We start from the raw sequence: 17,438 nt of genomic DNA, 5'->3' as shown, positions 1-17,438 counted from the left end.
TGCAGAGTACATCATGCGAAATACTGGCCTGGATGAATCACAAGCGGGAATTAAGATTGCTGGGGAAAAGATCAACAACCTCAGATATGCAGACGATACCACTCTAATGGCAGAAAGTGAAGAGGACCTAAAGAGCCTCCTGATAAGGATGAAAAAGGAGAGTGCAAAAGTTGGCTTGGAGAGAGCGAGAGAGAGAGCGAGAGAGAGAGAGAGAGAGAGAGAGAGAGAGAGTCGCAGCCATGAAATTAAAAGACGCCTGCTCCTTGGGAGGAAAGCGATGGCAAACCTAGACAGCATAATAAAAAGTTGAGACATCACCCTGCCCACAAAAGTCTGTATGGTCAATGCAATGGTATTCTCAGTAGTAATGTATGGCTGTGAGAGTTGGACCAGAAGGAAGGCTGAGCGCCAAAAAATAGATGCTTTCAATTATGGTGCTGGAGAAGACTCTTGAGAGTCCTCTGGACAGCAAGGAGATTGAATCAGTCAGTCCTAAAAGAAATCAACCCTGACTGTTCCCTGGAAGGACAGATACTGAAGCTGAAGCTCAAATACTCTGGCCACCAAATGAGAAGGGAGCACTCACTGGAGAAGACCCTGATGCTGGGAAAGACTGAAGGAAAAAGAAGAAGGGGCCGGCAAAGGATGAGATGGTTAGACAGTGTTATCGATGCAATGAACATGAAATTAAGCAAACTCTGGAGGATGGCGGAAGACAGGAGGGCCTGGTGTGATGTGGTCCATGGGGTCACAAAGAGTTGGACTCAACCCTGTGATTGAAAAGAACAAGGACACTTAACACACACGGGACAGCCATGACAGGTAACAGCAGCCTCTCTGCTTTCAAGACAGAAGACAAACCTGAAAAGGCTTAGATATGGGCATCTTCTCTGCCTATGGAGAATGGCCCAGAGATGTGCCAGGATGACTCGGCTGAAAACCAGGAGGTGAATAAACAATGAACTTCACTCACTGGAAACAAAGGACTCAATGCTGGGCTGCAGAAGGCTCGACACGCAAGAGTGAATCTGCAGCCCTTTGTGGGGAGTTTCCCATCTGCAAGTACATTCCTGAGACATTAAATCCTTGGGGCTATTTGGTGCCATTATTGTCTCATGGGGTTATCAGCTAAACCCATGAAGAGCAAATAGTTTTATTTTAATGTTGACAGAGCATCTACCCCCTGAAGAGTGATTATGAATGAACAGGTTTACCACAGTTCTCTTGAGCATTTCTCCCTTATTAGATTCCTGGCTGTATCCTAAGGTTTGAGGACTCACTGAAAAATAAAAAATTCTTAACTAATTAATCATTTAATAATTCGGGGCCTCTGTGACTAATTTCACATCCATAAGGCTTTTTGTATTTCAAAAACTCTTGGTCAGATCATTTCTATGACTTCTTCTCTGTGTGTGTTCTTTGATGGTGTGTAAAATCACATTTCCACCTGAATCTTTTCCCACAGTCCCTACAGCTATATTTTTTCTCTCCGGTGTGGATTGTATGATGTGCTATAAGCTGTGTGCCACTGGAGAAGTTCTTTCCACACTGCAAGCATTTAAATGGTTTCTCCCCTGTGTGGATTCTTTGATGTACATTACGGCTTGAGCTCTGATTGAAGCTTTTCCCACAATCCAGGCATTTATATGGTTTCTCCCCTGTGTGGATTCTTTTATGCAATTTAAGATGTGTGCTGAGACGGAAACTCTTTCCACACTCCAAGCATTTATATGGCTTTTCTCCTGTGTGGATGCTTTGGTGTACAGTCAGGTGTGAGCTCTGGCTGAAGCCTTTTCCACACTCCTGGCATTTATAGGGTTTCTCTCCAGAATGGATTCTTCGATGGGAAGTAAGATGTGGACTCTGACTGAAGCATTTCCCACACACTGTGCACTGGTAGGGTTTCTCCCCTGAGTGGGTTCTCCGATGGGAAGTGAGGCTTGTACTGAGAGTGAAGCTCTTCCCACAAATCAAGCATTTATATGGTTTCTCTTTTGAGTGGGTTCTCTGATGAACACTGAGGTTTGAACGCCAGCGGAAGCCCTTTCCACATTCCAAGCATTTGTATTGTTTCTCCTCTGAATGGATTCTCTGATGCAAAGTAAGAGCTCTGCTACACCTGAACCTCTTGCCGCACTCTGGACACTGGCATGGTTTTTGCCCTCTGTGGGTTCTTTGATGGGAAGTAAGGTTTTCACTCAGACCAAAAGAGTTTTCGCAGTCTGAACTCTTGGAACGCTCCTCCCTCTTATGGATTCTCTGATGAGAAGTGAGGCTTATGAGCCTGCTGAAGCCTTTCCCACATTCAGAGCATTTGTACATTTCAGCTTCTGCATGGATTCTCTGATGGGAAGAAAAGTTGGATTCACATCTCAATATTGCACTGCTTGCAGAATGCTTATTCCTCCTCTTTCCTTTGCCATATTCTTCTCGGGATGGATTTTCAAGAAGGATCCCAGTCTGGAAAACTACAGGCTCTAATTTGCTTTCATCCTTCCTCTTTGACTGTTCTTGATTCCTGGAAGGGTTTTCTTCCACTTCATGACCAGTCGTTTTGATAGATATCGCGCATCGCTCACTATAAGTCTCGTCCTCCTGCCTGTGACCTGGTGGAACAAAGACTTCTGATTAGAAGGGGAAATGAGTCTATAATCTGCAGCCATAACAGAGCTAACTCTTCTGCAGCATGACCAAGTTCTTTCCTCCATTTTAATCTGGTTTCTAAACTGGCAATGGGATACAAGCAACTTCGGCACGCCTCGTCAATGGTTTTCATCTGAAGAGTTTCACGGCTTCCCTGCAGATATTTTTAATAGCCCTCAACAGTTTTTGACACAGCAGCTCAATGATATTTAAGTATATAACTACCAAATATATTTAGACTAAAGGCTTTCATATGAGTGGTTTCATTTATTTCATTTTTAAAAAATATAAAACACTCACAGATAGTGCTGAAGAAAGGTTTATCAGAGAACAGCTCTTAAGTTCAAACTTAAAATTATTATCAGAAAATTCAATACATTTGGTCTCAGAAAATTCAATATCAGAAGTTGGGCTATCGACTACACCTCACTGGCATATTCCATTAAGAAGGTTGTCCTTAAACATTGGCACATTTTAAGTGATGTGCCAGGGTGCAACTGCAAACCCTTTATAGGATTTAGGAAAACTTCTACCATTAAGGATTTGTTGGTCCACGCAGACCTAAAGGTGGATGCTAACATTGAAAACAGTCCTAATGGACATTTTAGATGCCTTAGATGTGCAGCATGTCCATTAAGTTGGCAGACCAAATGTATTGAATTTTCTGTTATCAAGGGCCCTGAATGACTTCCACTGACCTATGAACCTACCTGATCACTGTGGACATCTTCAAACGCTCTACTTCAAGTGCCTCGCTTTCTTAGATGAGGCAGGGGCAATTCAGGATAGGGCTGTCTCGGCTGTAGCATTGTTGTTGTTTCGTTTGGGATTCCCTCAGTGATTTTTCCTTCCCACCCAATGTTTGTTTTTTTATTTTAGCTCTGGGTTTTATAAAGTGCTTTTCTTCACCTTAATGATTTTTAAGAAGTGATTTTATTTGCCTGCACCAAAGTAGGAGGCAGAATCCTGAAAATGTGTTCCTGCAATGTAGACAGTCCAGAATGAGGAGATACTTCCAAGGTAGGTGGAATGGAGGTATTCCGAGGGTACCTGAGCTCACTGTCTGGGTGATCAGGGTCATTCGAAACATCTAGCTGCCCTCCAAGGAAATAGATCAACGCCCAGCCAACAATGAGGCCCATCACCAGTGTTCCCTCTAAGCTGAGTTAGTGTGAGCTCGCTCACAGTTTTTTAGCCTCCAGCTCACACATCTTCATCTTAGCCCAGGAAGGACGGCTCCCCAGAGCAAGCTAACTTATGCAGCAGCCAAGTCGCTCGCTCACAACTTCAACACCAGTAGCTCACAAGGTAGAATTTTTGCTCACAAGACTCCACAGCTTAGAGGGAGCATTGCCCATCACGCCTCTAAGCACCCACCTGCCGACCTCTCCTCATCTTCGGGGTCCGATGGAAACGGTGCTTTGCTTTCCTGAAGCCAGGAGATGAGGCCAGGCTTGGGAATTGCTTCGGAGGAAACAAACGGACTAGTTAGTTACTACAAAAAATTCAGGCCTTCCTACATCATCCATTTCTACATTCACCTTCTGAAAGACCACAAGACAGAAGAAAAGTTCCTAATCCCCACAGGTGAGTATGTAAAAGAAGCCACCACAGAGTCCTGAAAGCATCGATATTCCGGTTCATGAAACTTGGATAGATGCACCAGTTAGGAATCCCATTCTGGGGATCAAGACAGGCATGGTTCTTTTTAGCCATTCCTCTCTCAGCCTCTCAACTGAGAGGCCAATCCTCTCCGTCCTTCTTCAAAGGGGTCCTGTCATGAGTCAGCCAGGGCTCAACAATAGCGAGGACTCCTCAGAGGAAGAGGCTCCTTGGTAAAACAGGGACCCCGTGTAGCCAACCTTGAGTCAACAAAAACTGACCACCAGGAAACTGAGCTGGAGGCCTGTCCGGATTCACAGTCAACTGCTGGTGCAGAGCCACCCACACCCTCCAGTCCTGGTTCAACAGGTGAACCTCAGTTGGCCCTTCCCAGTCCACCAGTATCACCTACATCCTTAGAGCGCTGCAGATGAAGGCTGAGAACAGAGCTACAGACAAGATGGCAAAGTGCACGACTCCTGGCCTGACGCCAGCTGCTTGCTGATAACACAGATGAGTAGTTGCAGGATTGCTTCTGAGCAGCCAGCTGCAAGCCTGACCCTTAGGTAGATGGCTACAAAACCAGCCAGGAGAGGCTGTTAGGTGTAGACACAACGTGTACAATAAACTCTGACCCACTGACTCTACCTTGCCTGATTTTTGGAACCTGACTTTGGACTCAACAACTGCCTTTCCTGACGTCTGGAACCCTGACCTTGGACTGAACGACCCTGCCTTGCCTGACCTCTGGCACCTGATACTCAGAGCCTGTACAGGTCCCCTTCTCTCTAAAGGGCCTTGAGATGTTCCGTTGTCTTCTAAGCCTTCCTGGAAAAATGTTCTGTTCATCACTAACCAGAATCTAAATTGGACAGTCAGCTGATGTGACCCTCCCCCTCCGCAGGATTATCTGCCCTCCCCTCAAATGAGCACTGTCTCTAAGGATGGGCTGCTTTGTAAGCCTCTGCCAGACTGAGGTGTAGATTCTGGGTCTAAAGGCCTTCTGGACCTTTAATACTAAGGGAAAGCATCAAGATTAAAAGAAAACAAAGCAAAGCATTTCTCAAGTTGCCCTAAGTGGTGTAATCCAAAAAGGTAAAGGTAAAGGTTCCCTTGTTCGAAAGCCAGTCGAATCCGACTCTAGGGTTGCGGTGCTCATCAAAGCTGAAGAGCCAGCGCTGTCCGAAGACGTTTCCGTGGTCATGTGGCCAGCATGACTAAACACCGAGGCGCACGGAACACTGTGACCTTCCCACCGAAGTGGTCCCTATTTATCTACTTGCAATTTCTTGCTTTCGAACTGCTAGGTTGGCAGGAGAATCCAAAAAGTCAAGAGCGCAATTTGTGTAATGCCTTAGGACCGACCTTACAACACATAACAGTGTGTAAGCATTCGGGTTCATGAGAACTCTTCCATCGGGCTGGATGTTACAATTTTTTTTAAAAAAAGAGATAGAAAGAGAAAAGGCAGACTTTTCAGGTAATCCTTTTAAGACCTTGTCACACCCGTTTATGGTGGATCTTCTGGCAGACAAAGAAGAATCAGGTTTCAAGGTGCTGCTGGCCTGAGGCCATAAAAATATTAGAGGATAAAACAATTAAGTTCTTAAGTAATGTCACTGTGTCCCCCTCCCCAAAATGTCTATAATTTGCCTCTTAACCAGTGAAAATCTAAAGGTAGGAAATCTACAGTTTCCAAAGTTCTCAATTCATGCCACACTGCATCCAGTCTGTCTGATTCAGGCACCTGCTCTGGCACTTTGCCCGCAAATCAGTGCAGCTCCTCAGATGGAGTGTGATGAGCATGAGGGGAAAACTTCAATTTCTCTTTTTAAGCAACAACAGAAATCTCTCAGGTGAGTTATGCCCTAGAATTTATCCAGGCTTGTGCCTTTAGATTTGTAAGAACTGAAATTAAAACAAGTCCAGAGGGATTGCTTGAAGACTAACAGACTTATACCTGTAGAAAAGCATAAGAGTCCAGTAGCACCTTAAAGACTCACAAAATCTGCAGTAAGGAATGAGTTTTCTTTCTTTCTTTTTTTTTATAAATTTATTTTCCATATTTTCACCTTTACATTATATACATAAAATATAGTAAAGAATAGCTCATTTATACATTTCCAAAAAAAAAAAGTCTTTCGATTTCCAAAATGTTTTCCACTAGCTTTTAGCTTACAATTCAAACTTTTCTTTTATGTTTTAGCCAGTCGTATACTGTTTTCCATCTTTTCCAAAATACATTCTCAGGTTTATTGTTCAGTTCCAAACTCAGTTTATCCATTTCCGCAACGTCCAAAATCTTATGTTTAAGTTGTTTCATAGATGGTATATCTTTCGATTTCCACCGCCTTGCTATCAGTATTCTTGCTGCTGTCAGAATGTATATTATAATTGACTTATGGTTTTTTACACTGTCTGGGATCATATTTAATAGATATGTTTCGGGTTTTAAAGGAATATTTATTTTAAATACTTCTCTTAGGGTTTTGTGTATTTTTTTCCAGTAGGAGTGTATTTTATCACATCTCCACCAGATATGAAGATATGTACCTACATTTTTTTTACATCTCCAGCAGAGGACTGGGGAAAGCATTTAGCAATTTTTTCAGGGGTCCAATGCCATCTGTAAAACATTTTGTAAATGTTTTCTTTATAGGGGATTGCCTTCATGTATTTTATTGATCTCCAGGTTTTTTTCCATTGATCTGCTTTTAGGGTAATCCCTATCTCTTTGTTCCAAGTTAACATTGACTTCTTAATATTTTCTTTCTCTAATTCTTCCTCCAGTAGTATGGAATATAGTTTCTGAATTAATTTATCGCTAGAGGAGAGCCAAATTTTATCTATTTCATTCTGATTAGTATAGAAACCTATTTTTTTATCAATCATAAATCTTGCATTTATTATATTTCGATCCCACCAAGTTAAGTTGATATTTTGTTCCTTTAGTGAGTCCTCCCTTTTGAGTTCCATTTTTTCATTTAAAAGGCTACCATATGTTATTTTGGCTTCTCCTGTCATTACTGAGGGTTTTACAAAAGCTTCTAGTGGAGAGATCCATAGAGGAACTTTACTATAAAACTTATGTTTTATGATGTTCCAAACTTTCATTAAGGCATTTCTTATGATGTTTGTATGGAAACAAGAATGAATTTTGTCTTTTCCATACCACATATACGCGTGCCATCCCATTGGCAGATCTATTCGTAAGGAATGAGTTTTCGTGAGTCACTGCTCACTTCTTCAGAACTTATGGAAGCTCAGATCCTACCACAAATTGTGTTAGTCTTTAACATGCTACTAGACTCTTGCTCTTTTTCTGCTGCTACAGACAAACATAGCTACCCATCTAGATTTATTCCTACATAAGCTTTCATGAATCAGAGCTCATTTCTTCAGATGCATAAAGCGAACATCCATTAAGCAAGTAGCATTAAGTCAGACGTTACAAAGAGACCTCCATTTTAAACAAGATATCAATCAAGAGTAATCAGTCCACTCAAGAGTGGGAAAGGACCACGCCTAACTGTTGACAGAGAAGAAAAGACAATCTATACAAAAACCACCTGCACCTTTCCCCTTATATCTCCACAATAAAAAGTGCAGAGATGTGCTTTTGAAAAAACAACTGGGAATTCAATTACTGTAGATTATTAAAACATTACTGCATTACAGCAATCACCGGTTTTTTAAAAAGCCCTCAGCTGTTTTTTTTATTTTCTGGCTGTCAAATGACAGCTGATTTATGATGACCTCATGGGGTTTTCAAGGCAAAAGATGTTCAGAGGTGGTTTGCCATTGCTAGCCTCGACATTATGACCCTGGTATTCCTCGGTGGTCTCCCTTCTAAATACTGGCCAGGGCTGACCCTGGTTAACGTCTGAAATCTGATGAGCCTGGGCCCTGGCGATATGCAGAGAAAATGGCAGCCAGAAAGGGCTGTTGGGAGGGAGGATGGCGCTGATCTCTGGAAAGACTGGGACAAAGACAGGGGGAAACTTGGAAAATGGGCAGTTAGATGACAATGTCCAATTTGGAAGCCAAAGCTGGGCAAAATGTTTGCATGGAGGCAGCTCTAACAAATGTCAGCATGGAGAAGTTATCCAGCTTCATTTAGAAACCATAACTGTTAACCAGATAAGGCCTCCACACCTCCCGGCCGAGCAGGATGAAAAGAGCTCAGTGTGCCATTGGATGTGTCTGGTGGTAGAACTTTTAACTGCACCAGGTAGACCTGCCTATTAACACACTAACTGCTGTTAATCCTTTCTAGCCCTATTGGGCTGAGGAAGGCTCTATAAGACCCACGGAATCCTTAAACACAGGGCCTGGCCCTCAGGCTGCTGACTCATTAGAGGGCAAGGACAGGAGGAGAACAACAGAGTGATGTCGCCATCTGTCACAAGCGCCAGGTCCAACCAATATACAGGCAGGACTGTAATGCCATTCATGATCCATTTCAAGGGGACGCACAACTTCCAGGTCCATTAAAATGGGATTTGGAGATCGATCAAGCAAGACAAGAGGGAGCCTCACCCACAGAGGTCACATTCCCATAGTTCTCCACCATGACGTCTCTATACAAAGCTCTCTGGTCAGGATTCAGCAGCGCCCACTCGGCCTTCGTGAAACGCACGGCCACCTCCTCGAAGGAAACCGGACACTGGAAAAGAAAGAAGATACTTTTTCCTCACAACTGATCATCTCACAACTAACCCACCTACTCCTGCCCAAAGATGCTTTTGCTCACCATACAGTAAAAAGAATACATGAAGCAGCCTTGTGCTGAACCAGCCCACTCTTCTACCAAGGTCAGTCCTGTCCAGTCCAACCAGTAGAGGCTCTCCAGACTCATGCTGGGGATTGAACCTGTGGCCTTCTGCATGCCAAGCGGGTCCTCTACCGCGCTTTTTTTTTTTTTTAAATAATTTAAAAATATGAAAAATTTACATTAAAAATAACTTCAACAATCCCCCGGGTTCCCCTCACCCCCCCATAATTAAAAAAAGGTTCATATAAGCTACTTTATAAAACAACAAGGATCTAACTGAATAAATTACTATAACTACACTCCACAGAACAGACTGTAGACCTAACATGAGGCTAATCAGAGATTTATCAGGTCCAAATTATCAGCCGTAGCGGGAATCACAGCTTGCGACTTCAGGTAGTCTAGGATTGGTGCCCAAGTATGAAACAGTCGTGATTTATAGGTGGTATGTGTTTCTCGTAGGATTTTATCAGTCAATTTAGCAATTATAAAGCAGTCCCATATCCTATTTTGCCAAGCTGAGATAGAGGGATCCCTACTATCCTTCCACTTAGCCGCGATTTCCATCTTTGCTAAGGCAAGTAGAGTCAGGACTATTTGTTTGTTTGAAGATTGTAAAATAGATTCAAGTGTTTTATGAAGTAATAATGCTTCAGGTGTTTCCGGTAGATTGAGACCTGTTATATCTTGGATGGCAGCACTAATAAGTACCCAAAAGCGCCTGACTCTAGGGCATGACCACCAACAATGGATATATCCTGCAGTCCTACCACATCCCTTCCAACATAAATTATTGTTAGTCTTGTAAATATGTGCCAGTCGCGTTGGAGTCAAATACCATCGGTTAATCAATTTCAGATATTGTAGTTGGAGTGGCAGAAATTTAATATATCTTGTGGTAAAGGCACACATTGAGTCCCAGTCCTGTTCTGTTGAAGACATCATACAGTCCGAATCCCATTTCTTCATCGTACTAATCATATATTTATTATCCCTCCGAATTAAAAGTTGATATATTATAGATAGTTTATGTCTCAGCGTAGCACTGTCCCGAGCTAATACGACCTCGAAACCTGTTTCTTTCTCCTTCAAATCAGTTTTGAAATTCTTTTCGGAAAATTTGGAGTGCAGTTGAAAGTAATGGATCCATGAGATCTTTTGATCAATCAAAGTCTCAAGATCTTGCTTTGGCAACAGTTCACCTTCATGTAGTATATCTTTGATTAAATAAAGTCCCTGACTTCTCCATTTTTTAATTATATTTTCTAGATCTTCTGGAAACCAACCATGTCCAGTTAGAGTCGACAATGTAGAAAATTTACGTACTAGACCAGTCTTCCATTTGTCCCATAAACGGAGAGTGGTCTGCAGATAAATATTAGAAATTGAAGTTGTTTTTCTCTGGCTCTTTGATTGCCATAGAAGGTCGCATCCCTTGAGATCTTTTATCCCATCAAGCTTGATGGGTCCTCTACCGCTGAGCCAAGGCCCCTCTTCAAGCAGCTGCAGATATTAAAACTGGAACATCTGAAGCTGTTGTCTACTGAGTCAGACCCTTGCTGGACTGTAAATCCACTGACTGTTGGTTCACCAAGGTCATCTATTCTGACTAGCAGCAGCTCACCAGGACCTCAGGACGAGGTCTTTCACATCACCTCCTGCCTGATCCTTTTATTAACTGGAGATGCCAAGGATTGAACCTGGGACCTTCTGCATGCCAAGCAGGTGCTCCACCATGGACCCTCCTCCTCATCCAGACCCTTCATCTCAAGTTCTTGTTACCCCAAGAGGGAGCTCTGCCTTCAAGGAATACTTGAAACACCACGGAAATACAAGAAAACCTGCCTGGGGAATTTATAGGCATCCCACTGGAAGAAGTTCGGTGGACCACATGTCCTCCTGAACAGGCTGCTGTGTTATCTTGCAGTTATCAGAAAGGCACAGAAATACATTTTCTTTCTTTCTTTAAGCCTATTAGGCCCCTTTTCTCTGTGGAGAAATCCAAGGTGGCTTATAAAAAGGAAAAGGTTCCAAATTACAAAGGAAAACAGAAACGGTTCCTTCCAGCCCTGCTGGAGGGAAGGGAGGCATCAAGCTTCTCTTCACACATCTCTTCATAGGTGATCCATCCCTTACCTGAGCTGGTTGCATCTTCAGTGTTTCCACTCCACCCCAAAGAGGAGACGTTCTGGAACCCGGCTCTGAGGCTCTTCCACGACCTGTGGGAGACACATTTATCTTGATTGGTTTACCTCATCTATAGCCCATCTTTCTCCTCGAAGGGGACCCCAAGCGGCTTACATTGTTCTCTTGTCCTCACAGGTGGAGACCAGGCGACTGGCCCAAAGTCAGCCAGTAACCTTCCATGGAAGAGTGGAAATTTGATCTTCAGCCTCCAAGATCCTGGTCAGAAATTCACTAAACCGCACTGGCTTCGATAGCTCAGGGAGGTTCTTACACTCCCTTTGTTTTAAATGAGGAGATATTCCCACCCTCCCAGTCTGTGCTGCCTTCCTGCCCAAAGGGGACTCCTAAACAGCTTTCATTTTTCTTCTCCTCTCCATTTTATCCTCACAACTACTCTGTAAAGGAGGTTATACTGAGTGTGGGTGACTCGCCCAAGCTTCCACAGGAGAGTGGGCATTTGAACCTGGGTCTCCCAGGTTCTAGTTTTACACTCTAAACAGTTCACCAGCTTTGGACATTCTTGGGGAAAGCAGAAGAGAAAGAAACAGAATTATCTTTGTGTGAGAATTACCTTAAAAAGGAGGCCTACTCTACACGTCAGATGGGCCCCAAGTCTCACAGCACTGATAACTTCAGCCGGTGAATGCCAGAACAGTCCTGTCCTTGGCCCCCTCAGACATGTTTCCCCACAGTGGGTCTCTGTCCAAAGAAGGGATGGTGACAGAGAAGCCGCTGGCTTTCCCAGACTGGCAGAGAGCAGGTCGCCCTGGAGGAGAGACATAAACAACCTGTGAGGTGATTCACAGGACGGTGTAATGCGAAGCGAAGTTTCTAGAAGAGAAAAAGAGGCTCCTACTGGATCAGGTCATTTAGCCCTGCCTCCCATTTTGGAGAGTGGCCATTCAGATTCCTCTGGGAAACCCATAAGCAGAGACTGATGCCTCCCCTCCATTAAGAACATAAGAGACGCCAATGTTGGATCAGGCCAAAGGCCCATCCCGTCCAACACTCTGTGTCACACAGTGGCCAGAAATACCAGGTGCCATCAGGAGGTCCACCAGTGGAGCCAGGACATTAGAAGCCCTCCCACTGTTGACCCCCTCCCCAAGCACCAAGAAGACAGAGCATCACTGCCCCAGAGCCCCTATCTATACCTTGTGGCTAATAGCCACTGATGGACCTCTGCTCCATATATGCTTATCTAATTCCCTTTTGAAGCCGTCCATGCTTGTAGCCGCCACCACTTCCTGTTGCAGTGAATTCCACGTGGTAATCACTCTCTGCCTAACGTATTTTAAATAAAACTGCATTGAAATGTGGAAGTTCTATTTCAGTCAAAAACAGCTGGCAAGGAGACACGGCAACGTTTCCTCACAATCTGACAAGCATAACAGGATTGGGGGGGGGGGCTCCTGAACTTGTATTCCTTGTGTAGGAATTTTGGCAGGATCACACAGGACTGAGAGAAGAAGAGAAGAAGAAGAAGAGATTGGATTTATAACCCGCCCTTCACTTGGAGTCTCAGAGCGGCTTACAAACTCCTTTCCCTTCCCCTCCCCACAACAGACACCCTGTGAGATGGGTGGGGCTGAGAGAACTCTGACACAAACTGCTCTTTCAGGAACAGCTGTGCCAGAGCTTGTGACTGACCCAAGGTCACATCAGCAGGTGCAAGTGGAGGAGTGGGGAATCAAACCCGGTTCTCCCAGATTAGAGTCAGCGCACTTGACCACTACACCAAAATTCCCCTTCCTTCCTAATGATGGAAGGGACAGGAACCTGACCATGTCCTCAGACTTCCTTTGAATGGAGCAACCCTTTAAATTCTCCTTTACACACATCCCCAGTCACAAGTTTTGCCATTCATTCCCTGAAGGAAACAAGACCAGTAGGCATTCTGGAATAAAGAATTCTCTTCCCAGTCCCTAATGTCGATGGAAAGGAAAAAAATCTCCATGGAAGATGTGCACAAAATTGGACAAGGGGGCCTGTCCCCATACCCTCCTGTCCAGAATGACTCCGTAGAAATCTATGGGTTTTGACTCTACTCAAAACAAAATTACGCTGTTATTCACAGCTGCATTATGTTGTCTTATTAAGAATTTTTGCTCTTAGTCTGAAATGTTACTACATCTTGCAATCCACTCACTAATTGTCTGACTTCATGATATTTTGTAATCTGTTTACTCATTCACTGGAAACGTTTTCTTATCATGCTCGCAATCTACCTCTGGGTCTCGGTAAGAAAGGTGGACTTGAAATGAATCAAACAACAGATACACACAATAACCACGTGTTAACAAAACAAGGGCAAGCCTGAAAGATAAGATGGGCAGCCCTGTTTGTCTGTCTATAGCAGTAGAAAAGGGCAACAGTCTAGCAGCACCTTAAAGACTAACAAAGTCTGTGACAGGGTAGGAGCTTCCATGATTCACTGTACCCTTCTTCAGAGACCCTTCCATGGAGATAGATCAAGATGTATAGCTGCGTTTGTCTGCAGCAGCAGAAAAGTACAAGAATCCAACCTGAAGAAGAATTGAGCAGTGACTCACGAAAGCTCCTTCCCTGCCACAAAATGTGTTAGCCTTCAAGGTTTTACTAGACTCCTCCTCTTTTCTACTTCTAAAAGAGAAAGACAATTAAAAAAAAATTAATTGTAGAAACAATCAAATTGTTTGCAATTATTAAAATGTAAGATGGTCACAGTAATTTACAGCTGCATACACTGCATACAGCTGCGGTGGCTCAAGTGGTTAAGATGCTGAACTGCAGGCTGTGGAAGGTCAGTAGTTCAGCAGTTCGAGACCCAGGTGCCGCAAGACGGAGTGAGCTCCCATCTCTAGTTCCAGCTCCTGCCAACCTAGCAGTTCGAAAGCAAGATATTGCAAGTAGATAAATAGGGACCACTTTGGTGGGAAGGTAACAGCCTTGGTGTTTAGTCATGCCGGCCACATGACCACAGGAACGTCTTCGGACAGCGCTGGATCTTCGGCTTTGAAACGGAAATGAGCACCCCCACCCTAGAGTCGGACTCGACTGGCTTTCGAGCAAGGGAACCTTTACCTTTTTACACGTTACTCATGAAATCACCACTTTCCCTAAATTCCTAGAACGCAATGGAGGATGGGGGGGGGGGATCGTGCACTTAAGAGTGCCAAAAGGATACACATGGATTCCAAGTGCCATAAAAAAATATCTGCACTCCGTTAATTTGCTGCTAATCTTATCTGTGTGGAGTTAATTTTCCCAGCAAAGCTACAGTATGCAAACGCACCAAAAGCACAATCCTTCATCGAACTTCATCAACTTGAGTCGAACTCTCCTCCACCCTATTTCTATTTCTCTCTTGCTTTAATGGCTTCTTTCCCCAAAAAACAACACTCCCACCCCCTTCACCCCCTCACCCTGTCCGTAAACGGCACCTGAAAACTGGGTGCTTCCAAACGAAACCTGCAAAGCTCCTGTACAGAGAGACTTCTTGGGGAGGGGGGAAGTGGGGAGGCAGGAAGGTGCATCTGCAATTGACCCCCCCCCCCCAATTTTCTTCCTTTCTAATTCTGAACGTGCTTCTTTTCATCACTGGACCACCCCAAAACTCGCATGAGTGGAAAGAGACCTGCAATAAAACGGGATGGGGGGGGGGAATGAACGGGCGGGGGCAGGACCAATGTTCCCTCTAAGCTGTGGAGTCTTGTGAGCAAAAATTGTGCTTTGTGAGCTGCTGACATTAAAGTTGTGAGTGAACAGTTTCGCTACTGCATAAATTCGTTTGCTCTGGAGCCATCCCTTCCTGAGCTTAGACAAAAATCTGAGAGCTGGAGGCTAAAAAAATGTGAGCTAGCTCACACTAACTCAGCTTAGAGGGAACACTGGGCAGGACCCAGACTTTTATTATGTTGGGCTTGGTGCATTTGGGCCACAGACTTGCATCACACGCTGCCCCCCCCCTCCCCGGCCACATTCCCTCCTCCCAGACACACAGTCTCAAGAGCTATGAAAAAGGGTTTGCTTCCCTTCTGAAAATAGAAGATGGGTACACTGCATGACTGTACCCATTATAAGATGGGTACGCTTCCGTACACTGCATGGCTGAAAAATGCCTGCCTCTGCGAGTTGGATGTACTAATAACGCCGCCGCCGCGAGATTCTACACGTTTGCTACCCATCTGGTAACTCGTCGATGGGTCATTCGCAAGGGATTATATCCGGTCCATCTATTGATTTTTTAATGCTTACGGACCAACGCAGCTGCAAACGTTTGACCCATTAACTTTAAAGCTTTAATTCGCAAGCCTTTTTTCGTTTCACTTACATACACTTTGGGGCCTGCGGATCCCACCAGAAGAAGAAGCAGCAGCCCTGCTTGCTCAAGCTGTTTTATGGAGCTTTCCTTTGCCCTTCCCACCCGGTGCCCCTCCCACCCGCCGATGCACAAGGAACTCTGGGACTTGGAGTTCGGGGAGGACCACCCCCAAGAAAGACCTGTTTTCTCCTGGTTGACATTGTCTCTAGGGGGAACTGGGCTTTCTTGGTGGTGGCCCTCACCGGTAGTGAGCACCAGTACCTTTTGGGAAGGCTCTCCCAAGTCCTGAGGGGGAATTGGTGGAATCAGTACAACCTAAAAATGCTGCCTCGGGATGGGAAATATCTGGGGATTAGGGGGTGCAGCCTGAGGTTTGGGAAGGGGAGGGACTTCAATGGGGTATAATGCCATAGGCTCCACCTTCCAAAGTGGCCATTTCCCCAGGGGAACTGATCTCTGCCCCCTGGAGATCAGTTGTAATCCTAAAAGATCTCCAGTCCCCACCAGGAGGGTGGGGACCCTGATTATATATGAGCGGGACTGTAGATGAATGTGTTGCTTTAATGTGTTGCCTTAATATGAATGTATTGTTGTCCACAAACGAAATAATTTTTGTAAGCCTTGTATAAACTATTTTATCGGGAGAGTAATTTTTACTCCGGAGTAAATAATAAATAATATATATATTTACTCCGGAGTAAAAATTACTCTCCCGATAAAGTAATTTCATACTTATATATACACACACACAGGAATACACACACACACACAGACACAGAGTGTAATAGTCTTTGTGCTTTCTTTCTTTTGGCTACAATATATATGACCATTGGCATGACCCTTTTTAAAAACAACAAAAGCACTGGGGGAAAATAAATCTCCCTGTTTTTCAGACTCACTCAACCAGTCTAGTTTAACTGTACTCCTTTAGTTCAAGAGAAGGGCTCCTGAGGCTGGGTTCAGAAAGTTGCTTCGGTCTGGGACAAGAGATGCTCTGTCTTCTTGGTGCTGGGGGGGAGGGCAACAGTGGGAGGGCTTCTAGTGTCCTGGCCCCACTGCTGGACCTCCTGATGGCACCTGGTATTTTTGGCCACTGTGTGACACAGAGTGTTGGACTGGATGGGCCACTGGCCTGATCCAACATCAGCTTCTCTTATGTTCTTGTAATGTATCCGCAATTACCACGTGCGCGACTGTTGGGCCATGCGGTCAAGCACAAGCCTTTAGCTTCGTTCGTGTAGAACAATAGCCAAGCGGATCCTAGCCCGCACCAATCAGAGGGCCAGGTCCGCAGCCGAGAGCCTATGAGACTCTCGGTGTTAAGTCGTGAGCTTAACAAAGAAGTCGGAGAGTGATTCAGCAAGAATGCGGTTTATTCTTCAGCTCTGTTACTTCTCCGGTACGGTACAACGATCGCCAGCCAGAACCCATCACAGATCAGCACCACCATACACTGGCTTGTCTATATTTAAAAACTCCCGGCTAATGTAGCCACACCCCCTGTACAGATAACAACCTATGAGGTTGAAGCAATAACGACCAATCACAAGCGATCCCGCTCTGCACGGTGATTGGCAGGCACTTTCTGGGCTAGGGCTCCTATTGGTTACATTAGGATCCTAGCCCAGGATGAAGCTCAACATGGCATCTCAATCAGGCGATTCACACATCAGTATTTACATTCAAGTCTCAATGGCACAGTTCACATAGCAGTTATATACAATGCAATACATAACAAATCCCTCCCCCCTAAGCAAAAACACTATGTACAGTCATATTCGCTTAGATAGGTGGGCACTCTGCGACTTCGCTGAGACCTCCGCGGCGTAGGAGGTTCAGGGCACCTCTGAAGAGGGGGGACTCTGCTTGACTCACTCTCGAGTGGGTCAGGTACACCTCCATCCCTTGCAGTGGGTCCAAGAGTAGGGG

General features: G+C 44.6%; 1 protein-coding gene across 1 annotated transcript in view; it reads right to left on the bottom strand.

The window, feature by feature from the left end:
* Positions 1-1,392: 1,392 nt before the first annotated feature.
* LOC107111882 (zinc finger protein 420-like) overlaps positions 1,393-17,438 on the bottom strand; it is a 59,105-nt gene continuing 43,059 nt past the window's right edge. The window contains exon 11 of the mRNA XM_015412928.1: positions 1,393-2,287. Coding sequence (XP_015268414.1) covers positions 1,393-2,287 — 895 coding nt within the window. The remainder of the gene's footprint in view (positions 2,288-17,438) is intronic.

Source organism: Gekko japonicus, unplaced genomic scaffold (assembly GCF_001447785.1).
Source record: "Gekko japonicus isolate JY-2015 unplaced genomic scaffold, Gekko_japonicus_V1.1 scaffold1659, whole genome shotgun sequence".
In the NCBI taxonomy this organism is placed as follows: Eukaryota; Metazoa; Chordata; class Lepidosauria; order Squamata; family Gekkonidae; genus Gekko; species Gekko japonicus.
Note: the sequence above shows the minus strand (reverse complement) of the source record. Positions and strands in the feature narration are given on the sequence as shown.